Consider the following 27,824-nt stretch of genomic DNA (forward strand, 5'->3'; position numbering starts at 1 on the left):
GCTGATTTCTGAGCAGAAACTTTGCAGGCCAGAAGGGATTGGCATGAAATATTCAAGGTGATGAAAAGCAAGGACCTAGATTACTCTACCCAGCAAAGCTATTATTTAGGATCAAAGGACAAATAAAGAGCTTCTCAGACAAAACAAACAGAAAAAAAGCTAAAGGAATTCATTATCACCAAATCAATATTACAAAGAATCTTAGAGGGACTTTTTTTGCACCCCCCCCCACCCCCGTTTCTTCCGCCTCCCCCCCCCCAGAGGGACTTTTTTAAGATAAAAAGATCAAAAGTATGAATAATAAAATTACAATCACCACATATCTATCAACAATTACTTTAAATGCAATTCAATGATCCAATCAAAAGATAGGGTGGTTGAATGAATATAAAGCAAAACCCTTACATATGCTGCTATAAGAGACTCACTTCAGACTGAAAGACACACACAGACAGAAGGTAAAGGGATGTGAAAAAGACATTTCATAAAAATAGAAACAAACAACAAAAAAACCTGGGGTAGCAATACTTATAACAGACAAAACAGACTTTAAAACAAAGGAGAGAAAGAGAAATACGCGAGAAAGAAGGACCCAGTAATACCAGTTCTGGATATTTACCAAAGAAACCCAAAATGTTACTTTGAGGGGACGTGTATGTCCATATGTCCATTGCAGCATTATTTACAATGGCCAACATGTGGAGGCAGCCTGGGTGTCCGTCAAAGGAAGAATGGATAAGTGGTGGTACCTATATGCAACGGCCATGGAAGGGAATGGATTATTGCCATCTGTGGCAGCATGGATGGACTTGGAGGGTGTTGTGCTGAGTGGAGTGTGTCAGACAGAGAAAGACAGATGCAATGTGACTTCACTTATATGTGGAATCTAAAGAACAAATTAAACAAACAAAACAGAAACAAACTCATAGATACAGAGAACATTTTGCCCGATGGGAGAGGGGCGAGGGGGGTGGATAGAAAAGGGGAAGGAATTAAGGAATACATATTGGTTGTTACAAAGTAGTCACGGGATGTAAGATATAGCATAAGGAATACAGTCAATAATATTGTAATAACTATGTATGGTGTCAGATGGGTACTAGATTTATTGGGGTGATAGATGCTCGGGGCGGGGGTTGGTGGGGCAGGAAGTAAAAAGTGAAGGGAGTAAGAAGTACAAACTGATAGTTACCAATTAGTCATAGGGATGTAAAGTAAAGCATAGGGAATACAGTTAATGATATGGTAACAAACATATATAATGCCAGGTGGGTATTAGACTAGTCAGGGGGATCACCTCAGAAATTACATAAATGTCTAATCACTATGTTGTACACCTGAAATTAATATGAAATACTACTGAATGTCAACTGTAGTTGAAAAATTGAAAAAGGGCAGGGGGAGATGAGGGGGAATAAGAGGTTTAAATTTCCAGGTAAAAAACAAGTAAGTCATGGGGATGTGATGTACAGCATGGGGAATGTACTCAATAATATTATGATAAAATGTTACGATGTCAGATGGTTGCTGGACTTATCACAGTGATCACTTCTTTAGGTGTATACATGTTGAATAACTATAGTGTACACCTGAAATTAATACTGTATGTTAGCTATATTTTGATAAAAATCTTTAAAATAAAGAGAATTATCAATATATAATTACACATAAATGCAAATTTCCTTTGTAATAAACACGTGAAGCTCAAAACACTTGTATCCACACAAGTGCACCAAAGTATTGAATCCTACACAAACCTCAGATGTGATTTTTCTTTTACAGACTATGTTCCTGTAGCATTTACATAGAAGTATGGACTTCATTGATTATTCTTCCTTATATAACTTAACGATTTTAAATACTTTTTTCCCCCCTAGTTTCATTAGTATGTATTCTCTGCCTACTAAACTTGACTGTGAGTTCCTTGAGGGCAAAGATTATGTCTTGGCGAGACAAGTGAAAAACGCCACACTGCCAGGGTGTGTCTCCCAGCTCTGCTACTCACCAGCCGGTAACTTTAGTTCCTTGACTGTCATGTGACCCTAACAGCTCCCACCTCATGGAGTTGTTGGGAGGCTTAAGTGAGATAATGCAGTGAAAATGCTCCACACACACCTGTCACATAGTAAGTGCTCAGAAAAAGTGCTGTGGTCTTTCAGGCTTCTGCTGCTGCTGATAATAATGATGATGTCTGCCTGTTTTTTTTTTACAGCAATGGTTCTCTAATTTAGCTTCACTTTAGAGTTATGTGGGAAGCTTTTATAACTCTTAAAGCCCAGGCTAATCAAATCAGACTCTCTGAAGGTGGGGCGAGCCATCAGTAATTGTCTCAAGCTCCCCAGTGGATTTCAGTGCTCGGCCAGCGTTGAGAACCACTGTCCTATGGTAGTTTCCTCGTAGGCTTTTCACACAACACACACTCAGATATAGAAGGACCAACAGAGAATGTTAGCGGGGAGATGGTACTTGTACATGTCTAGAAATATGCCTGCAGGAAAATAAGTAAGGATGTTTAGTGCATTACCTTCCATCATCTGGGCCTCCTAGTGATACCAAGTACAAATCATTTGGTGAAAAGGCCAGATCTTCAATTTTGCCCTTGTGAAGTGACAGCCGAGCAATCAGCTCCCTCTTCTTATAATCCCACAAAATGATGTCTGCCTGGGGGCAAGAATATACTGTCAGATGGGAGATAGCTACCCTTGAGGAGATAGCTACCTCGCTCAGTGAAAAATAATCAGTAACATCACTTTGCTGGAAATTAGGTCGTGACTTACAAACACGACAGCAACAAAATGGAAATGGTTTTAAACAGGGACTTTTGTTCCTGAGCATTATCAGTCACCAGCTGCGACATCTGGTGTGAAAACACCAGATTCCTTCGCTCTCAGCCTGATAGAAGGAGAAGTCAAGAGGAAGAAGAGGAAGGGTAAAACCACGGGTCATGATAGAGCTACCTGAAGAGGGGCACTGTTTCTAGGGAGGCACCTCGAAATCAATTCACGGTGAGTTACTTTCAGTTTATTCACCTTGAAGCCCATGAACGTGACTTGTCCCGAGGCAACGTAAACTCCGCTCTTGGAGGTGGTCACACAGGAGACATTGTTGCCATGACCGTGTAGGAAATTCTGTTCGTTAGTATTTATTGACTGAATGAGGATGGTGCAACCCAGAGGGTAAATCAGATGCTCCTGGTCAGGATGGCATTGCAGACCAGTGGGCACATGTCCTAAAAAAGATGAAAAGGAATAAGGTGCAGGAGTGGCTGGCTTTTTTTTTTTTTTTGAGTACAAAAAGGAATGCTTTTGAAATTAAACCTTAGTTCATCAAAAATAAGTGTATGTGTGTGTGGGGGGGGTAATGATTAATTTTATTCCACTGACAAGAAGGTCAGTCTAGTACATGAAACTTCTAAAACTTTAATGTGCATAAAATTCCCAGGGTGTCCTGTTAAAATGCAGGTTCTGAATTTGGGTCTGGGGTAGGACTGAGATTCTGCGTTTTTGACAAGCTTTTTAAGTGCTGCTGATGGTGATGCTGGTCCAAGAACCTCTCTTTGGACAGTAAGGCTGTGGGGCCCATTCTTGTAATTCTAAGACATACGAGAGCCTGAAGTACATGCAGCCTGAAGCGCGAGCAGCTAGTCAGGATGAGTGCATAGGCATGGGGGGGGACGTGAATAGGCACAAGTTTGGTGAAGATAAAATTTTGTTTTCCTTTGGTCAGAAGTTTTTCAGTTATTCTTCATATTTATTTTACAATATAAACTTTAAAGTCAGCTTGACTACATAAAAAATCAATTTTAGTGGAATGTATTAAATGTGTAGATTGATTTAGGGAAAGATAATTTTTATTGTGATATATTATGTTTCCTTTCGAAAAATAGGGTATGTAACCCTAATAAACTTTAATTTTAAAAAATTGTAATACAAAAATAAATATAAATAAATAAATAAATAAATAAATCTAGGGTATGTTTTTCCATGAAATCTACTTTTATGTCCTCCAGTAGCATTTCCTATTTTTCTTCTTAAAGATCTCACACATTTCTTATTATACTTATTCCTGAGTATTTTAAAATCTTTCTTTTTCTTTTGCTATTTCCTTCCTTACCAAAAGAATCATAAATACTTATGATAGCTTTGACATCTTTCCTTGCTATTCTATGTAGATCTCTTTTTCTTAAGGATTAGATAGTATTTTGTTGTAAGAAAGGACTATAATTTAAAAATAATTTATTGTGGTAAAATTCACATAACATAAAATTATCTTTTTGTGAGAAATGCAAAAATTTCAGGCCCCAGAGGAATTTTATTTTATGTTTTACCTTTAGACCTACTGCACCCCTTTCTCCCACGCACCCCCACCTGGCTCTGGTAACCACCACTCTGTTCTCTTGTATCTATGAGCCTGGTTTTTTGTTTTTAGATTTCACATGTAAGAGAGAGATTATACAGTATCTATCTTTCTCTATCTGACTTATTTCACTTAGCATAATGTCCTTGAGGTCCATCCAGGGTGTTGCAAATGGCAAGATTTCATTCTTTTTTATGGCAAACTAATTTTCCATTGTGTATATGTACCATCATTTCTGTATCCATTTATCCATCAATGGACATTTAGTTGTTTCCATACTTTGACTATTGTAAATAACGCTGCAATGAACATGGGGTACAGATAGATATCTGAGTTAGTGTTCTCATTTTCAGATAAATACCCAGAAGTGTAATTGCTGGACCATATGATAGTTCCATTTTTAATTTTTTGAGGAACCTTCACAGTTTTCCATAGTGACTGCACCGATTTACATTCCCACGAACAGTACACAGAGTTCCCTTTTCCCCACATCCTCACCAACACTTGTTATTTTTGCCTTTTTCATGATAGCTATTCTAACAGGTGGGAGGTTATATCTCATTGTGCTTTTGATTTGCATTTCCCTGATGATTAATGATATCGAGCATCTTTTCATGTACCTGTTGGCCATCTGTATGTCTTCTTTGGAAAAAAAAAACGTCTATACAGATCTTTTGCCCATTTTTAAATCAGATTTTTTTTTCCGCTATGGAGTTGTATGAGTTCTTTATTTATTTTAGATATTAACTCCTTATCAAACATATGATTTGCAAATATTTTCTCCAGGCCAATAGGTTGCCTTTTTATTTTGTTGATGGCTTCCTTTGCTGTACAGAAGCTTTTTAGTTTGATATAGTCACACTTGTTTATTTTTGCTATTGTTGCTTTTAACCGTTGGTGTCAGATTCAGAAAATCATTGCCAAGACTGATGTCAAGGATCTCAACTGCCTATGTTTTCTTCTAGGATATTTATGATTTCAGGTTTTAGGTTAAGGTCTTTAATCCATTTTGAGTTGGTTTTTGTGTGTGGTGTAGGATTGTGGTCAAGTTTTATCCTTTTGAGTCCTGTCTTTCCCCATTGTATTTTCTTAGCTTTTTTTGTCATAAATTAATTGACCATAGATGCATGAGTTTATATTTGGGCTCTCTATTCTGTTTCATTGATCTATGTGTCTGTTTTTATGCTAATACCACACTGTCTTAATGACTATAGCTTTGAAATAGAGTTTGAAATCAGGGAGCATGATGCTTCCAGCTTTGTTCTTTCTTGAGCTTGCTTTGGCTATTTGGGGTCTTTTGTGGTTCCATACAAATTTTAGTATTGTTTTTTTCTATTTCTGTGAAAATGCCATTGGAACTTTGATAGGGATTGCATTGACTGTGCAGATGGCTTTGAATAGTATGGAATTTTAAACAATATCATTAATGTCTTATATACAGGTCTTGCACCTCTTTGGTTAAATTTATTCTTAGGTATTTTATTCTTCTAATGCAATTGTAAATAAGATTGTTTTCTTCATTTCTATTTCTGATAGTTTGTTATTAGTGTATAGAAATACAACAGATTTTTGATTATTGATTTTGTATCCTGTAACATTACTGAATTAATTCATTCGTTCTAACAGTTTTTGACGGAGTCTTTAGGGTTTCCTCTATATAATATGTCATCTGCAAATAGTTATAGTTTTAATTCTTCCTCTTCAATTTTGATGCCTTTTATTTCTTTTTCTTGCCTAATTGCTCTGGCTAGGACTTCTAGTACTATGTGGAATAACAGTGGTGAGAGTGAACATCGTTGTCCTGTTCCTGATCTTGGAGGAAAATCTTTCAGCTTTTCACTGTTGAATATGATGTTAGCTGTGGGCTTGGCATGGGTGAGCTTTATTATGTTGAAGGCCATTCCCTGTAATCCTGCTTTGTTGAGAGTTTTTCTCACAAATGGATGTTGAATCTTGTCAAATGCTTTTTTTCTGCATCTATTAAGATGATCATATGATTTTTATCCTTTATGTTGTTAATGTGGTAGTATATCGAGTGATTTAGAAATGTTGAACCATCCTTACATCCCTGGAATAAATCCCACTTGATCGTGGTGTATGATCTTTTCAATGTATTGTTGAATTTGGTTTGCTAATATTTTGTTGAGTATTTATTTATTTATTTATTTGGGGGAAATTCACATAACATAAAATTAACCATTGTAACGTGAATAATCCAGTGGCATTTAGCACATTCACAATGTTGTGCAACCACCACCTCTATCTAGTTCCAAAACATTTCTGGATTCATTTTTTAAAATAATTTTTTTACCACTGGGCATTTGGGTTGTTTCCTCCAATATTTGAGCTATTATACACAGTACCACAATGAATCTCACACATAATTTTAAAGAACGTAAACAAGTGATTCACGTTCTTAAAAACTCAAAGATTATCCTCATTAAAAATTATAATAGATACTACAAAACCATCTTTCACAAAGCTTATAAAATTTATTCTCCCAGCAATAGTAATCGTTTCTTATTATCACCTTACCATTATCCATATTTCTAATCTTGCCAATCAGAGAAGTAAAAAAAATAATGTCATTGTTTTAATGGCAAATTTTTTTTAGAATTTTGAGTTAGCAGCTATATATATACATACATATATATATATGTATATATATATATATACATATATATATATATATATTTAGATATATTTCTTTAGCCATTATCTATTTCAGAGTTTGGCAAATATTTTCTATAAAAAGGGCCAAACAGTAAATATTTTAGGCTTTATGGACCACAAGTACTACTCAAGTCCACTACTGTAGTTTAAAAGCAGTGATAGATAATACATAAATATATGCACAAGGCTGGGTTCCAATAAAACTTTATTTAAAAAACCAGATAGAGGGCCAGATTTGGCCCCCAGACTATCATTTGCAGAATCCCGATCTATCTTATTATTATTGTTGTTTTGTTGTTTAAGAACTCTTTGCATAATAGGAAAATCATGGGCTTACCTACTCCTGTAAATTGATGAATGTGACTATTCTTGTGTCAATACCAGACTCTTAGTAACTATAGCTTTATAAAATGCTTCCATAAGCAACACAACTATATTTGGTTTGCTTAAATAATAAATTCCTGTCAAAATACAATACCTAAAAGAGTCAAGTGCAGTTACATATTTTACACCCTTAAGTTAAAACTCATAAACTATAATGTTACACTACAATGTGTTCTAGTGTCATAATGATAAATGGGGCTTTGCCTTTGCTTCTAATTTGTCTTCCATGTGAAGGCTAAACTAATTACCTGGTATTTAAGGCCTCTACAATCTAACCCCAGGCTCTCTTTCCTATGTTATCCTGCCAGTCCCTGACATTGAAGCCACACCAAGCTCTTTGCTATTCCCTACCGAGGCCCCACGCTCTTCGCCTTCCTCCTTTGCTCACCTTTTTCCTGCTACCTGGAATATTCTGCTCCTCAGTCTTTACCCACTGACTGCTATCCACCTTTAAAGACTACTTGAGTTAATCCTTCCTTTACCTCACTCAAACCTAGAATAGAATCTTTCTCCCAAACTTTCATAAAGCTTTACTTATTCTCTTTTATAAGAGGCAGTATAGACTTTTTAAGTAAACATTTTTCATCGGAGACAAAAAATACAGAAAACTCAATAACATTGCACCAAGTAAACACAACCATTTAACTGTAGTCCAGATCAAGAAGTAGATTATTACCACACCTCACACATATTCCATGAGCCTTCTCTCAGTTTACATCACCCCAAAGCTAATTGCTATTTTGACTTCTAGTCTTGTAAATTAATTTTCCTTGTTTTAGAACTTTATATGAGTGAAATTATACAGTATGTACTCTTTTTTGCATCTGGCTTTTTTCATTGAACATTATGTTTGTGAGATCTATCCATGTTGTGTGTAGCAGTAGTTCATTCTTTTCCTTTGTTGCACAGTAGTCTATTGTATGACCATACCACCATTTATTTGTCCTTTTACTTTTGATGGACATTTGGCTGTTTTTAATTTTCAGCTATTTGAAAGAATGCTACTATAAATAGTCCTATATTTTGGGGGTGCACATTTCTGTTGCATATCTGGTATAACATTGGGAGGATACATCAAAAGTCTTTAAGATGTACACAGAATTATCCTAAGGAAAAAGTTAGAGTCAAAACTTTTAGCTATGCAGATGTTCTCGGTAGCATTTAAAAATAAACGTAAAGAAATAAAAATTATACTAAATTCTCAAGAATAGTTTATATAAATTGTGGTGTATCTATGCAACAGAATATTATATTAAAGTATTATATTAAAATTATGACATAGAGTATACTTACTGGTAAGGAAAGATTTACATGGCATACTGTTAAGTGAAAAAGAAATCTGGTTATAAGAATATATACAGCCTGAGTCCATTTTTACACACAAAAAACATATTTATATGTAAGTGGTGTAAGTGTATATTTGAAAAAAATCACACCAAAGTTAACAGTGATATTTTGGGAAATGTAATGACAGCTGATCTTTCTTTCAGTTTCACTGTATTTTTCTAATTTTAAAACATTTCTTAAATGGTTTTGTAACCAGCTCTAAAAATGGCTGATATCTCAGATGTACTAAGTGGCTACTTTCTATTAGAAACGGTTCAAGTAAAACGAAGAGTCAAGAGCGAAACTGTAGAACGTGCTTAAAACCTTGGACTTTGATTGTTTTGCATCTATTTTTACAATTTTAAAGCTATCAGGCATCACAATGCACTTGAAAAAGTTTGCTTTCCTAAAATGGAATCCATTGCCTATTTTCATCCTTCAGGAAAAAACAAACAGCATTTTCCACTTTAATGTTCAAAATAATAGGCAGTAATAAATAGGATTTGAGCAAAACCACCAGGTCTCCTCTGACCAAAGCGTCTCTCCCCTCTTGCTCCCCCTGGCGTCTCTTCCCCTTCCACCGTGGTCTGAAGTCCTCATTACTAGAATCCTTTGGGGTTAGAGGACAACATCATAACTTACAGCGGTTGCTCAAACACATGATCTCTTCCCAGTCCTTTCTCATTAATACATCAGCTGGACTATGGGAAGTTAGTTGGTTGCAGAGGCCAACACGGACTCGGTAATCCGATGGTTACTGAGGGGAGGGCTCTTTGCGGGCTGCGTGGGCTTAGAGCCAGCGAGAGCTAACCTAGTGGGAGAAGGGCTACAACCACCCTTACGCGTACGTCCGGACCGGTGAAAAGGCATTTGGTCCTTTTTAGGTGCTGGCAAAAACCGCCCCACTCCCTGAGGCTTGGAAGGAGCAAGTGATTCTCTGAGGCCACTGGGCAGGACAGGCTGTTGGCACCCGGTGCTTGGCCCTGGGCAAGGCTCATGCCAGGGTCCCACACTGCCTTCCAAGTGCCACCCGGTGTCTCACTGTTCCTGTTGGAACTACAAGTCCCAGGAATCCCAAACCACCCAGCCGAGATAAGCTCGAGGCCTCACCGTTGAAGCCGATCACAGCCTCAAGCTCCAGCTCAGCCTCCTCAGCGTTGGTCGAAATTTGGTTCTCCATCACCAGGAGACTCCGCTCACTTCCCTTTCAGCCCTCCAGCCATACAGCGTCTCCTGGTCGTTATGGTAACGGGCTGCGCATGCGCACCGGACCCAAACCCTAGCTAAACGCAGCCAACGTGGTTCTAGTTTGTTTGCATCCTCTCTTGCAAATGGAGAGATTGCTTATTTTTTTCTATTTCTCTGGAAATTTAGGAGGCACCAAATGCTTAGAACGAATTCCTTTTCCCCCTATGTAGTCTGTGATCTTTTTGGTAACTGTATAATCAAGCACCAATGGCATTTAAAGGTTAATCACAGAGGACTGCTATAAAATTTGACGTTGGATACATTTTTAAAAGCTTTTTTGAGATTATAATCTACATATCTTAAAATTCACCTAAAGTGAGTTTAAGTACATTTATACAGTGGTGCAGTTATCACCACAATCGTTTGCGTTTTTGTTTTAAGCAGAATAAAATCTTCCGTTCACCGCTGGAGGTTTTGGGGCGCTCCCTCCTTCTTGGGAAAATGCTTCGATTTTGTTCAACAACGATTTCATTTTCCTTGCACCCCAGCTGTTCGTGTCTCTCAGTGGGAGCAGGTTGTGCCAACCCACTGATGGTCGGGGGAGCGATTTCCCTTCTTCACCACGGTTCGGAGGCCCTCGGGTACGTGTATTCACTTGGCGAACTCCGGGTTGCGGTCTTGTTCTGAGCCGCGCGGGCCGCCGTAGGCCGCCGCTGCAAGCAGGAAGTGTCCGAGGAGCCGGGGAGACTGCACGATGGCTCCGGACCCCTGGTGAGCCCGGGGGGTGGGCGGCCGCGCGTGCAGTGTCCTTAGGGCTGGGCCAGGCTTCGCGGGAGCGTGCCATCGCCGGGCATTGAGGGCAGAAGGCCTTTCGGGATGCGGGGAGGGCCAGCGAGGATCCCAGCCCCTGCCAAGGGGACTCTGCCGCGTCCCGCCCCCGTCAGTGTTTGCTGGGGTGGTCGGCGCAGGGGACCCGACCGGTGGGGAACCACGTCCTAGTGCTGAATTCGAACACTCCGCGGGCCCTTCTCGGCTGCAGCCCGCTGCCGGGATTTCCCGCCCATCCTGGTCGGGGAGCCGTTTGGTGCGGGTTTCCGAGGATTCCTGTGAAAGTGAAGTAGAAGTAATAACCTCTTTGCAGGATGCCTGTGCGTCTGGTGAACCCCTTTATTTCACAGGTGGGGAAACCGAGGTTCAGAATCCATCGTCACCAGCCAGTTGGCGCGAGGACCTAGATCTTCAGGGCCCTTCACAAAACTTGTAGGAATCTGGGAGGGAAATTACGCATTTGTTTATAAGGCATTTTACCCCGAGTCAGTGTCGTGAAGACTCTATGGTAGCAACCGCTGCAGTGAAACAACAGCTGAGAAGGGTCATTCAGTAATTAAGTCCCGAGAATTGAATGATGAAAGACAAACGTTCTGATCCCCAGGAACATATTGCTATAGCATATCGGACTTGAGCCCTTTGTTTAATAATTTAAAGCATATAGTTCTATAAAGTTCTTGTTGGAGTATACGTCTTATGTTGATATTTCTAATATAGTTTATAATTGCTTAAGTTGCAGACAGTCTGGTTATTAGGAGAAGGGATTGCAACATCAAGGTTTACTATTATAACCTGAGATCTAGGTTATCTGGGCCAAGGGCTTCGTTGATTAACACTAATTTTCTTCCACCGAATCTTAACAACGTATATTCCCTGGTAGAAAATTTAGAAAATGCTGAATATTTGCTGAGAAAAAAAAATTAACATCTTTATCATTTGGAACAATAGCAATTATTGATTTTTAAAATGAATTTATTACTTTACGTAATATATGTGTGTATAGGTTTAAAAAACAGGGAACATTTCTCCATGTTATGAAATATCTACTGAAAATGTTTTTTTAATGGTGCATTAAGAGTGCATCATATGAATAGCCACACTTTATTCTCTTCTTTGTACTCCTTTGTAACATTAGAGCTTGTTTTGTTATGTTATGTTTTTAACTATTGCAAAGACTGCCCCTTCGTTCCATCTCTTATTTCCTTGGCTCACTTCTGAGAAGTCAAACTCTTGGGTCAAGGGGAAGAACATTTTTAAGGCCTGTGGTACATATTGCTAAATTGCCCTCTACCTCCTGGAAGCTAACTCCCTCACTTTACACATAAGGTAAGATATAAAGCTTACACAAGGGAGAGGCCTCAGGTTATCCATTTAGATTGGTGGAAGCTATCCCTGGACTCCAAGCCTCTTCCATAGTTAATGTTGAAAAAACATTTTTAATTTTTCCTGTTACTTTCAAGTAGCTTGACTCAGTGGCTTTCTCATTTGACTGTTGAAGGTGAAACAATGGGGGAACTCTGCTGTTACCTTGCCAAGTGGGTTGCTGATCTGGAGGGTAGAGAGTAGTATGGACTGGGACTTTGAAAAACCTATAAAAACAGACTCTACCACTGCTTTGCCTTCGTGCTATTGAAAGCCATAGGTCAGTGATGCTTCACTCCTGAGTAGTGTTCTAGTGTTTAGAAATAGAATATAGCAGTTAATATTTTAATGGCATACCAAAACAAGTGGTAAACTCACTGTATAGTAGAAGTTGTGAGTGATTATTGTCTCTGAGCTGGTTCTTTGAGAAAGTTAACTACCATGTTTCCCTGAAAATAAGACCTGGCCGGACCATCAGCTCTAATGAGTCTTTTGGTGTAAAAATTAACATAAGACCTGGTCTTATTTTACTATTATATAAGATCAGATCTTATGTAATATCATATAGTAATATATAAAACTGGGTCTTATATTAATTTTTGCTCCAGAAGATGCATTAGAACTGATGGTCTGGCTAGATCTTATTTTTGGGGGAGACACAGTAGCTTTACTTGCTAGGCAGCTTATTTGTTGATGATATACCATTTCTGGAAAACATACAGTTAAACCCTAATGGTTGTATATTCTGGTTGAACTTACTTATTTTTTTGTTTAATTTTTTGCAACCTTTGTTAATACAAAACAATTAGTGAACACTGGATTATTTTGGTCTATTTTTTAAAAATTTTATGAAAGGTAACGAATACACAAAATGGAATAGTATGATGCGCTCCTTTATACTCATCCCCTGATTTCTTGAATTATCAATATTTTGCCATTCATGTTTCATCTCTGTTCTCCATAACTTTTTTTCCAGTGTATTTTAATATAAATCTTGCACATATATCAATTTAACTATACAGTCAGTATTTTCGTGCTAGAACAAGGCCCAACTCATAGTCTGGAAAGTTCTTGTATTCTTTCCTTTCCATTTCTTCAGTCTCTGTCCTAGCTTCACTTAGGCCTGAAAACTCTAATTATCCACTTTTTCTTCACTCCTCCTGTCAGATTATTCACTAATCGTTTTTTTTTTTTTCATTTTAAATCTGTTTTATGATGTCTATTTCTACCATAGTCCAATCCTTTATAGCCTTATGCCTTGTAGGACTGGTTATGTAACTGAATAGCTGGAGATGTCTTCTACTCTTCTCTCCTGCCACTCTTCTCTCCTTACCAATTATTTATGCAAATGGAGTTCAGGTTAATTTTCCTAAACTAGTGCTTGAGGCATTTGTATGCTGACACCATGATAAGGTTGCTTATTACCGCTGGGCCAGTGGTTCCCAAACTTTGCTGCAAATTGGAACCACCTGGAGAGCTTTTGCAACTCCTCATGTCCAGGTCAAACCCCATACCAATAATCAGAAAGCTTGGGGATGGGAGCCAGGAATTGTTGGTTTTTTGTTTTTTGTTTTTGTTTTTTTTAAGATTCCCCAGTTATTTCAACATGTAGCAAAGTTTCAGAACCATTGCTCTTTATGGCTAAAGTGAGAGCCTGAGGATTGGGGGCAAGACGTCTTCAAGGCCTCACTTTCTGTGTAAAAGTAGTCCCTACAGCTCTGAAATTCTCTTACAGTTCTAATCTGAATAGGCTGGTGTTCAAGGCTTCTCAGAAACTCGCTTCCACTCCTCTCTACTATTTTACCCTTTACCCTCCGACCCAGGGCCACCACTCAGCCTGATCTGCTAGGCACACTCTGCTCCTTTCATCTTTGCTTACTCTTGGTGCCTTTTGCCACATCTAGAATGTGCTCCTCCCTCCTGTCAGAATGAGAGGCCTGCTTTAACCTGGTGCCTCAGCCCTGTCACAGGCTGTGTGCCTGCCCAACAGTAGTTTCTCTCACTTCGGAACTCCAGAAATGCTTAGCATTTACACCTCTCATTTGGTGGGAGGTGTATTATATACCTTATTGATTTTTATGTGTGTGGTTTGAAACCACAGAGCCAGACCTAAGCTCCTCTTTTTATAGATGACAGTGTGGAGGAGAAAAAGAGGAGATGTGGCAGAGCTGGGACAGGATCCAATTTTTCTTATGAGCCTCCCTTCTATTTTCTTAATTATGTGATGTCTTGTATCACCTGCTGTTTTTTCATATACATGAATGTATATAATTTCTTTTAGAACCTTAAACATTTTCCTCTCTTTATGACTTTGATACAGGTTCTCCACGTACGATTCTACTTGCCAAATTGCACAAGAAATTGCTGAGAAAATTCAACAACGAAATCAGTATGAAAGAAATGGTGAAAGTACAACCAAGGTAGGACCAGGAGAAATTAGTACTTAAAATGATTTGTTTGAGCTTGGAGGTCTGAAAACCCTCCTGTTTCTGAGGCGTGTGGGGGTAATGGCCTATATGCTTATATATATTGCGTTGACATTACAACCAAACAGTGAATAGTTACTTGGCGACTGAGACTAAATGAAGCATGACATCTCTTTAATTTCTTCTGTTTTACCTTAAAAATTTCTACCAATTTTAGTCTAGTTCTAGAGTTGGTACACTTTCCCCCCAGACCTAAATCTTTCAGGCTTTGTAGGACCAGAGGCAATGTCCTCACTTCTTTGAGTATCTGTTTTCACCAAAAGAATAATAGCCTCTTTTACATGTTACATTTAAAAATGTAAAAATTGATTGTTTTTTTCTGTGTCTTATGTTATCCTTTGTTTCTGTTTATATTCATTTTTAGGGTTTACTTTTCCCCCTCACCTTGTTGATTTAACTTAAAATATGTAAACCATTTACATTGTTAAAAAGTCAAAATTATATGCAAAAGTACACTCAAAGTCTTATTCCCATCCCAGTCTATTGCACCCCTTCTTCACCTACTCGTTATAGCTAAACCATTTTCATTAATTTCTGGTTTATTCTTCCTGTATTACTTTCTGCAGAAATAAGCCTCTGTGTGTGTGTGTGTGTGCATTTTTATTTCTCTTCCTTTTAAACAAAAAATGCTCTTTTGTATCTTGCTCTTTTTTATTTAATAATATATCATAGTAATCTCTCCATATTAATAATCCGTTGAGATCTTCGTTCCTCTTTAGGGCTCTACAATATTCTAGTGTGTAGATGTACCTTAGTTCATTTGATCTGTCTCCTAAGGATGGGCATTTAGATTGTTTCCAGTCTCTTGCTGTTATGAATAATGCTGCAATAAATAGCTTTGTGCTTTTTTTCTTTGTATTTGTGGAAGTGTCTATTTTAAGGGTGACTTCTCAGAACCAGGGCATATGTTTTTTTTTTTACTTGTTACCAAGTTCCCCTCCAGAGGGGTAGTCACCTTTGGCACCCCCTACCAGGACTGCGTGAGTTTATGTTTCTTCACAGGCGGGCCAACAGCGTATTGTCCATCTTCTGAATTTTTGCCAATCTGATACGAGAGAGAGAATATTTCATAGTTTTAAATTTGCAGTTTTTGTATTATGAATCAAGTGAAGTATGTTTTCTCATGTTTAAACACTATTTAAATAGATTTTTCTGTGAACTATTTGTCTTTTGTCCACTTTTCTATTGGATTCTTGGTTGTTTTAGTCTTTAAGAGATCCTTATGTATTAGGGAAATTAGCTTTTTGTGATATAGTGTACTTATTTCCTCTCTTTTATAATTTGTTGTTTGACTTTGCTTATGGTATCTACTGTCACGTGAAAGGTTTGTTTTTTCAAATGAAGTTGACTATCAGTTTTTAATTGCTTCTCTGTTTTCACTCAGAGCGTTTGTATTTGAAAGTTATAAAGGAGTTTATTCCTGTTTTCTTTTAGTAAATGTATAGTTTCATTTTTTTTACGATTAGATCTCTGATTCATTTAACCAGTATCATCTTCGTGGGCAGTTAGATTATTTCTAATTATAAATGAGTTTTCAGTGTGCCTAGATTATTGCCCAGATTGAATTCCTCAAGGTAGGCTTTCTGGATTTAGGTTGTATAAAATTTTAAGTCTTTGAACATATATGAGTATATACTCGTATATGTATATATTACAGAATTATGTTTCTTCACCATTTCTGATTATCTTTTAAAAATCTCACTCTGTTAGACGAAAATATGCTATAGTTTACTATGCATTGTTTTAATACTGTTGAACATCTTTTATACATTTATTGGATATATGTATTTCTTCCTTTATGAATTGACTGTATATGTATAAATCCTTAACCTAACTTATTTAGTAATTTCAAAGTGTTCTTTATGTATATTTTAACTATATTAAATCTTGATCTGGTATATTTGATACAAATACTTTTCTATTAATTTGGTTTTTTATTTAATACATGACTTTTTAAAAACATGTACTTGTTTTTGAATTTTATTTGAAATGATCAGTATTTCCATTTGTGGTCTTATAGGAAGAGGGGAGGTAATCCTTAGAAAGAACATTTACAGCCAGAGATTATATAAATATTTTACCTAATTATCTAAATTTTCTTTAAGCTTTTCTTCTCTTTTTTATTTTTTTAAAGACATAAATATTTATTATATTTGAAGTTTATTTTGGTGTATTGTAGGCAGCTAATTTTATTTTTTTCCCATTTGCTTAATTATTAATTCCCTTCCCCCCAAGGTATGAGATATTTCATATTTTGTTCACTGAGTTTTTACCCTACTGCACTGTTTCTGGACCCTCTGTTGCACTAATGAAGCTGTTAGTAACCGCTGGCATCAAATTCTTGTAGTTTTTTTAAATAAAGATTTAATATCTGATTGTTTAAGGCCCCCTTTATTACACCTGTTCATGATTTTTCTATATTGTCCTTCATTTATTATTCTTTTCAAGAGGTTTTTCATAGCTTCATAAAAAAAGAATTTTTGCTGTTCTTCAATTACCACCTACTCTACACTGAAAGAACTCCAAAAGGAATTTTGAATGGATGTGTCTTAAGTATATTTATAGATTAAATTGGAGAGCATATAGATTAAGTTGGAGAATGTTTATTACTTTTTACTCGTTCAGCAGTATTTCCTGTAGTTTCTATGTTCCAGGTACTGTGCTAGATTTTTTTTTTGATTTTGTTGATATTATTAATGATGTTTGAAAATTAATAATTAAAAAAATTCTCCCTAGATATTACAGAATTTACAAAGCCCTTGATTTTTTTCATTTTATGATTGATCAGTATACTGAATTCTTTTCCTGTTTCTAGCAATCTTTCAGATGCTTCTCTTAACTTTCCCAAATAGATAATTATTAATCTGTAAATAACAATAACTTCATTTCCTTTCTAGCCCTTATGTATTTCTTTAACTTGTTTTATTGCATGGGTTAGAACTTCTAGAACAAAGTTAAATAACATTGCAGTTAAGGCAGTAGTGTTCCATTCAGTTTTCTCTCTGTTTTGTTTTTAATTTCCCTCATGCTGTATTAATCATATGTTTATTCTATTTTTAATCATTAAAATTGTTAGCTTTATTATTAGATTTTCTAACATCAAACTATTCTTAAATTATTAGGATAAATTCTACTTGGTGATGGTAGATTGTCATTTTTTTATGTAATTCTGAATTTGCTTTGCTAATATTTTAAAAAGACTTTTACATGTATAATCTTTAGGGGAGATTGGCCTGTGATTTCCTTTTTTCCATTATCTCTGTCAGTGTTTGTTACCAGGATGTATTAGCTTAAAATATAAATTAGGCATTCCTGTTTTTCCTATGCTGTGGAAAGTTTCTGTTATAATAACAGAAATTTTCTCCTGATTATAAAAGCAGTCATTTTCTTATAATCATTAAGAAATTCCACTACTTAGAGATAACCACCCTGGGCATTTTGATGTATTTCATTCCTGGATTGTTTTTCCCTCCGTGTGGGTGACATTTCATTTTATGATTTGATTTTTTTTCTTTTAATAAATTATGATGGATATCTTTCTATGTTAACAAATTTAGATTTCAGTCATACTTTTTTAAGGGCTACATACTCTTTCATCTTTTGAATGCTTTTGGTCTTTATTTTTGTAGAGCCTTCTTAGGCCTGGTGTGTGTGTGTGTGTGTGTGTGTGTGTGTGTGTGTGTGTGTGTGTGTTGAGCTCTTTTTGTTTGTTTAGCTCTTTATTTCTTGAATGAGGAGAAATCCACCCTCCTTAGTGTTTCCCCATAAACATTGTGGGTGGTTTTTCTGTGGTTCCCAAGGGTATTAGAATAGTTGACATTAGACTTTTCTTGGCTGTTGATACCTTTGAGGGTTACTTGATGTGTGTAGCCCTTGGCCATCCTCTGGTGTTCTGCTGTTTTTTTTCTTTAGTGTAGTTGTATAATTGCTACTTTTAACAAGATAACAAATGAAACCTGTGATAGTCTATCTTTTTAAACACATCTCTGATTTCATCCATGGTTGACTATGTTTAATTTAATGGGCAATTTTATTTTTCGTATTTCTGAGAGGCTCTCTCTCTCCCCACCCCTCTTCCATCCTTTAAGGTAGCACTTAGAGTCACAAACAAAAATTTCCTCTGGGTTTGTAGAATGATTGGAAAAAATTCACACAATCCTGGAAAAAGAATTATGTATGGTTAACATTCCTTTTGTATAAAAAAAGCTACTTTGCTATAAAGGTTTTAAGTGAGTTATAAATATAGCAGTGTGTTTAGAGAAGACTGGCTGGGATGGCGATGGGACTTGACATCTTGTCATTCATTTGAAGAAGAGTTCAGTGTATCGTTGGGTTTTCGCTGGTGAATGAAGACTGGGAAACACAATTTCCTGCATGGCTGTAAGGGAGACAAATAGGGTCAGAGTGTAGTTGCTCAGAGGACAGAATTCAACAGATTGTGAGAGCAAAGTGACAGGTCAGTGTTCAGGTATGGACTGGCTTACCACCTGATCAGGTGGTCGAGTGGGTGCAAGCATGTACGTGGCTGGACCAGGCCACCTTTAAGAGCCCTTCAAAGTGTCCTTTGATAGATGATTGGATAAAGAAGTTGTAGTATATGTACACAACGGAATAGTATTGTGCCATAAGAAAAGATGAGATTATACCATTTGTGACAACATGGATGGATCTTGAGAGTATAATGCTAAGCGAAATAAGTCAGGCAGAAAAAGCAGAGAATCCTATGATTTCACTGATATGGGGTATATAAACCAAAACAACAAAAGCACAAGACAAACAAATGAGAAACAAGAACTCATAGACACAGACAATAGCTTAGTGGTTACCAGAGGGCAAGGGGGGTGGGGGGAGGGAGATGAGGGTAAGGGGGATCAAATATATGGTGATGGAAGGAGAACTGACTCTGGGTGGTGAACACACAATGGGGTTTATAGAGGATGTAATACAGGATTGTACACCTGAAATTCTATGTAACTTTACTAACGATTGTCACTTCAATAAACTTTAATTAAAAAAGAAAGATTCCTTCAACCCTGAGGTGGTTGTTGGGAAGCTAAGCACCTCTTCCAGTCCTTCCTTGATCAAGTCATAGTATGTAAAGCAGTGTTTACATGATATTTTTCGTATATTCTGTACCTGTGGACTAGCATACTTAGGATGTGTTCTTTTCTTTCCAGCTGACGGTGACAGTCCGCGCTTTGTTGCAGAATCTGAAGGAAAAGATCGCCCTTTTGAAGGACTTATTGCTAAGAGCCGTGGCAACACATCAGATGTATCCATGCAAACATTTCCACCGCTTTTCTAGAGTGGGAGGAAAAATAGTCTTATTTTAAGAAAGGAAGGAATCTGGGCCACCCAGATTTTTCCACAGCTTGAGGAAGACCTGGTTTCCAAAATATTGCCTGTAATCTCGCTTTCTATTTTAAGTGTCTGTTCCATGTTTTACAGTGAATATGCTGGCGAAGCAAGACATACTGAAGGAATTAGCTTATTTGGGTGTAACCTTTACAAGTGCAGGAAGTTAATGCTTTCTGTCAGTGCTGTGTTTACATAGAGCCCTGCACTGCTGCCTGGTTAGACTGCCTTGAACATGCTCAGCCCCGGCTCCCCCAGGGAAGCTTCCATGGTAATCCTGAGCTGTGCTTCTGCTTCTGGAGTTTCCAGACTTGTGAATGATTCGTTTTCTTTTTCAAGACGCCAATACTCGTAGAAACCATACGTCTTTTTTTCCCCCTTGTTTATGTACATTATTGAGATGGGACTTGTTTGCTTTATTAGTCTTCTGTAAAGTACAGACACTGCCTCTGGTTTGGGAGTTTTGTGGGGGGTGCTGGAACCACTTGCTTGAAGCACGTTTTGCCATTATCTCAAGTTTCCACCGACACTGTCAAGTATTACAACATGTTTTTAAAAGTTCATAATCTGATCAATTTAGCAAAATACGTGTGGTCTGTTATCTGAACGAATCCTTGAAACCTGACTATGTATTAGTTGGACACTGACCTCAAACTGGACCTCTCTCATTTCTTTTTGTTCTCATTTCTATTTTGTTTGCTCATTTGTTCTATTCTTTAAATTCCATATATAAGTGAGGTCATATGGTGTTTGTCTTTCTCCTTCTGACTTATTTCACTTAGCGCAATACCCTCTAGGTCCATCTGTGTTGTTGAATCATTTCTTTAAATTGTCAGTAGTTCATACCAAAAGCCCAAATTTTAGTATCTCAGGAAATAGTTGTTACTGCCTCCCTTTAAGTATGGGAAAATGTAGGAATATAGTTTTTTAGATAAAACAATAGAAAATGTTTTAAAAAGTATTTTTCGCCAAGTGTAACCCCTTTGTGTCACCAGGGAGGTTCATTTAGATTAGTTGTATGATTTTCCAAATAGTGAGTTATTAACCCAGTAAGGTTTCAAATAAAAGTTTAATTTCCATAAGCAACCAGGACCTTATTTTTAACATAATTAGAATATTCTGATGCATTTAGTTTGTAACTTTACCCTCCATATGATATCATTCATTACTGCACAGTTGGTGTATTATATAAAGAGTTTTTATTTTATCAGAATCAACAAGTCAATATATAGACTTAGCGTAGTTTTAGATTAGCGGGGTTATTTTCTCCACTTTCAGTACTAAGTATTAGAAAGCCTGCACGTGAGGTTATTGGGTGCAGACTGCTTTTGTTACCTAAAGCACATGTATTAAAAAGGTAACTAAATATCATCACATGATGCAATATTAACAACTGTGTATCTGCCAACTTCCATTAAAGAAGCTGATTATTATTCGTCTCATAATATTTATGTGCCAAACCTATAGGTCAAGAAAGATATAAATTAAGAACTTTTACTTCTATTAATAATTTTTGGTAGTTATTAATCATAGAGAGTAGTAAGCATGCCACAGTAATTATTGACTTTCTGCTTATACATGGTTGCAGTTTGACCATCTGTGAAATCTCACACTGGTTTTGTGGTGATCTCAGAATTTGCTGCATTAAGCACTAAACGTTTAAAAATACCAAACAGTTATTAAATATATTATGAAAATATTTAAGTACCTTAATGAGGATAATTTAGAATTTCCTAGGAGAAATAAAAAACTCAACTGGAATATAACAACTTTCTTAAAAATCCGATTTATTTTTTCAAACAATGGGGTCTATTTCTACTGGTACTGCAACCACTGCTAAGGATGAAATTCAGATAATCCACCTCACGGGGGCACTCCAAACCTATGTATTTTCAGGGAGACCATTTCTTTTGATAGAAAGGAAAGGAGGTAGTTTCTAGGTTATGAAGCCCTCTTTTTAATTCTCTTGCTATTCCCCACAACTTCCCTTCCCCTGACACTCCTCTTCCCAAATATTTTAAATAATTCTATGGCCGTTAACCTCTGGATTTAAAGATAGATCAGATAGTAAGCTGTCAGTCCTAATAACCTCATATTGTTATTTTGTTTTGGTGGTTCCCTCCCTTCCTTACAAAAAAAGTATGGAGGCCAGGTGGAACTTTGCACCCCAAGTCACGGATGGAGTCGGAAGGGGCATCTAGCATTCCAACAGAGGAGGTTTTTCCACTGAGGAGAGGAATCTTTGAGCGCTTAACGGACTTGTCCCAGACCCCACAGCTGGGAAACGGAAAAGCTAGGATTCAAATACAGGGCTGTCTGGCCCCACAGCCAGTTGGTTGAAAGCTGAATTCTAGTTTAGTAGAAATAATACAGTCAGCTGTCACCTGGCGTGTCTTCAACTAGAATTCCCCATTAATTGGCAAGCTGCTGTATTGCCAAGACAAATCCTGTTTATCGTGCAAATCCTCAAAACCCTTCTTAATCATCAGAAAGATTAAACAGTGTTCACTGTGGTTTATTAGGTATACTTTATGATGTTGTAATTCTTAGAAAAATTTTTGTCCATAAATCGTCGATAGAGTGACTTTTTAATCCTTTTTTTTGAGGCATAATTAATGTGAGGTGCCTTTTTTAATGTGAGTATTTGAATACCACATTTCCTTACTGTGTCGGGTAGTTGAGAGTTTATGGTACTTTACTGAGTAAATTTATGCCTTTCTGTATTCGTGAAGCTTTCCAAAGAACACTAGGAGTTGCCAGAAAGATAAGTCCTATGAAAATGCCTTCCAAACAATTAAATTCGTGGAGTTCAGGCATAAGATGTTATTGCTCTTTCCTGAAAAAGTATTTCTCTCCTGGCAAGAATACATGTGAAATTAAAATGAAGGTTCTGTGCTATTGAATCGGTTAGTTTGCAATTCATAAACCAAAATCTTGCAGCCAGAGAGTTTGAAATTGCTGAAAAACATTAACTTCTATTCACAGTGCTTCTTTGAGATGGGAATTATAATTGCCTCACCAGGTAAGAAAAGGTGTGTGTTGCTGAAGGCTGTGTGTGAAATTTCAGGTAGTACGGAAATTGTTCGTAGGATTGGCTTTTCGTGAAGCTTGGGTTTTCAAAGGCATCAGCTTTGCTATTTTAAAGAGAATTTTAAAAAATATCTCTTTACAGAGGGATTCAGTATCAAAAGGTATTTTGTTGTCTTGGGAGAAGTTCTGTAAAAATAGTTTTTAAAAATCTGTAACTTTTCTCCACTTTATTTTGGGGGAAAAGATAGGTAGATAGAGAGGTAGGTGGATAGATAGATGCAGTAATTACCTTATAACAAACCCGAATAAATGTCGGTGAGGAGAGGCTAACTGAATGGATTTTAGTGATAGCTCTTCGTGGGTCCAGTGGAGGTGAAGGGAATCTCAAACGGTCCGAGACAGTTTTCACTGGTACCTGGTGATGTGCAAAAGTAAGGACACGATAGTGTTTATGTCAGTAAAAATATTCTGTTACGTGGTTCTTTCTAGTTTTTGGTGTTAACATCTTATTTTCTCACTATGGTAGTAAAAGTAGATGATGGCTTAGTCGGTTGTGGTGTTTTTGAATAGCCATATGAATATGCGTAAGCAAAATGTATAACTGGTAACTTTATCTAAGTCTCCCTCCTCCCCCAGTTGGTTTGGGAATATTTCTGCTCCATGAAATTCAAAAGCCTGAACACTGTTGGTACAGTGGGAACAACCTGGGCTACAAAATCAGAACGAAGACTGAAGACCAGCTCTGCTACTTCCTCAAGGCCAGGGAGCAGTTTAGCCTTCCCCGACCTTAGTTTCATTTTCTGTAGAGCAGGAATACTGTGCGAGGTTATTGTGAAAGTTGAAGAAAACATATTTAAAGCACCTCACAGGATTGGATCCCCACAATGGTGGGTGTTGAATAAAAGGTAGTTATCACCATTTACTGTGTAACCTTGGACAAGGTACTTAACCTCTTTGAGCTTCATTTTTCTCATCTGTGGAAAAAAAGGGGTAACAAAAGTACACCTGATTTACAGGATTGGTGTGAGGATTAAATTATATGCATAGAAGGTGCTTTGCATATATTAAGCCCTCCTTGAGGATTAGCTGCTACCTATTATGTCATTATTGTTAAAGTTGCTGGTACCATTGAGCATTTATAGGTAGTCCTTCCTTACAGAGTTTATAGTCATGTACGGAGATTATATCATAACACACAGATAATGATAGTATGAAAATAGTCCTTGTCAAATATAATCAGTGCTTTGAGAAAGGTCAGGACCTGGCCTGTACAAAACAGATTCAGTAGAGTTTGTTAAAAAAAAAAAAAAAAAAAAATGAAATGCTATGTGAGCCAGAAAAATGCTGCTAGGGGTCTAAACTGTCTTCTGTAGTTTTGTTACGGCACCAGGAAGTAATTATCCACAAACTTCTTCCTTCTCCAAAGCAATTAATTTACAGGTAAGACTTGCCTAAATTCTTACGCTTTCTACCAAATAAAGAGAAAATCCAGGAACTGGTGTGGGGTGGGTCCAGCACCATTTTAGGTTGAAAGTGCTTACCAGGTTATAACAAAGAAGCTGGGCTTAAGAACATTGGTAGTAGTAAAATGAAATCAAGATCTGATTTCATTTACAGCCTTACAACTCCATGAATTGGCTATAATTACATGTAAGATCATTCTAGCTAATGACAAAGTACTAAGGTAGTTAGAGCTTCCTTTTCCTCATTTGTCTGTTCTCTGACCTTCTTTCTTGGTTATTCACCACGTTGGTGAAAGAGGAGATCCCAGCACTGGCCACTGACTGTGTGCCTTATTTCCTACTTGTCCTTCCTGACCCTGTCCCCACGGCCCCTAGCTACCATGAGTCCACATACACGAAGTATGAGATGATTCTCTGACCTGTTAGCAATAACCACTATATAGTCCGTGTGCTGTGCAGAAGGGCCATTAATCTATTCCTGGTCCTTCTACCCTCCCAATCTCCTTATGCTCTGTTCTCTCAATAGACTGAAAATAAAACGAAGAAGTGGAGTGTTCCTAGTGGACTGTTGGTTAGTTTTCCTACATTTACAAGGAGTCTCTTGGAATCTTCTGAATTAGTATTACCAGTAATGTTACTGTTTTTAAGAGAAGCCAAGAGGTGGCAAGGTTAGGTGAGCAGTCCTGGGAACTTCAGGGTGGAGAAGCCCTGGAACACTTGGTGGTGAAGCCCAGCACGATGTGGTGGAGAAGCCATGATTTAGAGCAGAAAGAGCATGACTCTAGCCCAGCGCTGCCCTAACCACCTGAGTTACTCGGCCACACTGGGCCCAGTTTCTGGTCAGGAGAACAGGAGAGTTGGATCTCTTAGGCCTCTTCTAGCATTAACAGTCTGTGATTATGTTCTTCAGTTGCTAATCTAGAAAACGTAACCACCAAGTTATACTGCTCTTGAAAATGATGTCCTTTAATTGAATTAGTCCATTCTTAACTTGTTTCAATCTGTAACTAACTAGTGTCTGCTAAATTTTGAAACTTTTTTATTGTTTTTATTATTAAAAGTGTTTTCTTCCCATACACTTCTTATTGTTAGTTTTTACCAGTGATGCTGCTGTCTCTTCTTTATCCCCATCCTATCTGGCTCCATCTCATTCTTCATTGTTAGCAGTATTGATGGTTGGTACCTGTCATCCCAGACTTTTTTTTATATATATATCTGTATATATACATATATTTGTATATGTATATATATGTATATATACATATATATATGAAAAGATAAAAATCTTTTGACTATAAAGGGATCGTACTACACATATGGTTTTGAAACTTGTGTTTTTGTTAGTTGGCATATGATAAGAGTCAAACAGTACGAAACAATTTTCAATGAAAAGTAAGTTTCCTTCACACCCTGAATCCCCAGCCCCCTCCCTTTAGAGGCAGTTGTTTGCATGCCCTCCCAGAAGTTTTCTGCATACAGACCAACATCCATGGCCATCTGGATTTTTTTTTTTAAAATGCAGTTGGAGCATACTACTATTCCCTGTTTAGCTGCTACTGCTTTTTAAAATTATTTTTTTGGTTTAACACTGCATTTTAGAAATTGTTCTATATCAAATAATTCATATCAGCATTTAGTAAGTGCTCAGAAATCATTGGTACATAAAGAGCTTCCCTGTTCTCTTTTAGGCTGCAAAACATTCCATTGTATAAATGCTCTAGTTCCTCATTAATGAACTTTAGGATGTTTACAATACTTGGCTGTTATAAGTAATGCTCTCGTGAACATCTTTGTTCCTAAGTCTTTGTACGAGGTGTGATCAAACAACGTGGTGAATGTTTAAATTTAAAAACATTTATTACAGTAAAAGACACATTGCCATTAATCCCCCTCAAAAGACTCCCCCTCGCTTTGAACACACTTATCCCATCTTTCTTGCCACTTTTTGAAGCAGTTCTGGAGGTCCTCTTTCCTGAGTGTCTTTAGTTGCACTGTCATGGCTGCCTCGATGTCCTGAATCAGTTTGACTTTGGGGAAGAGCCAGAAGTCGCACAGTTCCAGATCTGGTGAATAGGTGGATGAGGACACATGGTAATGTTTTAATTTGACAGAAATTGCCATGTACCAGAAGCGATGTGTGACGTGGAGCATTGTCATGATGGAGGAGGATTTATGACACACTTTAAAACACACCTTCTCTCAGCCGTCGCTCACATTCGACTGATTGCACTGAACAACTTGAAACTTGTCACGCAGTGTTACTAAGGTTCAACGTGCCGCTTCCCACATTGAAGACCCTGCCTTTCCGTGGGATGGCACTCGCAGCAGCATTCACTGTATTCGTGATCACAATCGAAAGGCTCCGGGCCACGCATCACTGCTGGTACCGCAACTTCTGTCAAATGAAAACACTATCGAGTGTCCTCATCCACCTTATTCACCGGATCTGGCACCAGGCGACTTCTGGCTCCTCCCCAAAGTCAAAATGACCATGAAAGGAAAACGTTTCGAATCGATTCAGGACATAGAGGCAGCCACGACAGCGCAACTAAAGACACTCACAAAAGAGGACTTCCAGAACTGCTTCAGAAAGTGGCAAGAACGATGGGATGAGTGTGTTCAAAGCGAGGGGGAGTATTTTGAGGGGGATTAATGGCAATGTGTTTTTTACTGTAATAATTTTTTTTTAAATTTAAGCGTTCACCGTAGTTTTTGATCATACCTTGTATAGGTGTGTGAATACGCGTATATCTGCAGGAGGAATTCCTGTTGAAAGAATGTATCTTTTAAATTTTGGTAGATGTTTCAAAGGCAATCTGCAGTTGGTTGAAACTGTTGAAGGTTCCCGCCAACAATGTCTGAGAGTGCGTGATTGCTAGGCTCTTTCCAGAACTGCCTCCCAGTTTCCTACCTGGTAGGTGCGAGTGCTATCATATTTCAATTTGCATTTCTTTTGCTAATGTAAATCTGAGTGTTTCTTGTTTGATTAGAGTTATTATTTCTTTTTTCTGTGCTCTGTTACGTCTTTTGCCTTTTTTTATTTGCCACTATCAGTTTGCCAGTTTTAATTTTTATTTTGCAGGTATTTAAAATTTTTGTATAGCTAGATTTATCTTTTCCTTCATGGCCTCTGCGTTTTCAGTCTTGATTAGAAAGATTTTTCCTACTCCAAGATTGTTGAAAAGTTCTCCTACGTCTTTGTCTAATGATACTTTTGTAATTTTACTTTCTATGTTTAAATCCTTGAGCCAGTTAAATCTGTGCTTAATTGTATTATTGGATTATAGTTCAGCTTACATTTGTTTCGGTGGTTGGATACTGAAAAAAACCATAGGTTGCCAGAGTAGGTTGAATATAGGAAGGCTAGTTAGTA

General features: G+C 37.3%; 2 protein-coding genes across 5 annotated transcripts in view; one reads left to right on the forward strand and one right to left on the reverse strand.

The window, feature by feature from the left end:
- CFAP52 (cilia and flagella associated protein 52) overlaps positions 1 to 9,983 on the reverse strand; it is a 41,625-nt gene extending 31,642 nt beyond the window's left edge. The window contains exons 1-4 of one of the 2 annotated variants that reach the window (XM_081028744.1): positions 9,850 to 9,970; positions 8,707 to 8,732; positions 3,030 to 3,229; positions 2,525 to 2,661 (exon numbers count right to left, since the gene is read on the reverse strand). In XM_081028744.1, the coding sequence (XP_080884870.1) occupies positions 2,525 to 2,661; positions 3,030 to 3,229; positions 8,707 to 8,731 (362 nt within the window). In that variant the 5' untranslated portion in view covers position 8,732; positions 9,850 to 9,970. Of the gene's footprint in view, positions 1 to 2,524; positions 2,662 to 3,029; positions 3,230 to 8,706; positions 8,733 to 9,849 lie in introns of both variants that reach the window. The other variant, XM_081028743.1, reaches the window with a different exon arrangement.
- A 603-nt stretch (positions 9,984 to 10,586) lies between these two features.
- The window catches only part of STX8 (syntaxin 8), a 238,348-nt gene continuing 221,110 nt past the window's right edge, over positions 10,587 to 27,824 (forward strand). For 2 of the 3 annotated variants that reach the window (XM_081029146.1, XM_081029145.1), the window contains exons 1-3: positions 10,587 to 10,698; positions 14,438 to 14,537; positions 19,781 to 19,875. In XM_081029146.1, the coding sequence (XP_080885272.1) occupies positions 10,682 to 10,698; positions 14,438 to 14,537; positions 19,781 to 19,875 (212 nt within the window). In that variant the 5' untranslated portion in view covers positions 10,587 to 10,681. Of the gene's footprint in view, positions 10,699 to 10,967; positions 11,106 to 14,437; positions 14,538 to 19,780; positions 19,876 to 27,824 lie in introns of those variants that run through there. The other variant, XM_081029147.1, reaches the window with a different exon arrangement.

This window comes from Rhinolophus hipposideros (assembly GCF_964194185.1).
Source record: "Rhinolophus hipposideros genome assembly, chromosome: 20".
NCBI lineage: Eukaryota > Metazoa > Chordata > Mammalia > Chiroptera > Rhinolophidae > Rhinolophus > Rhinolophus hipposideros.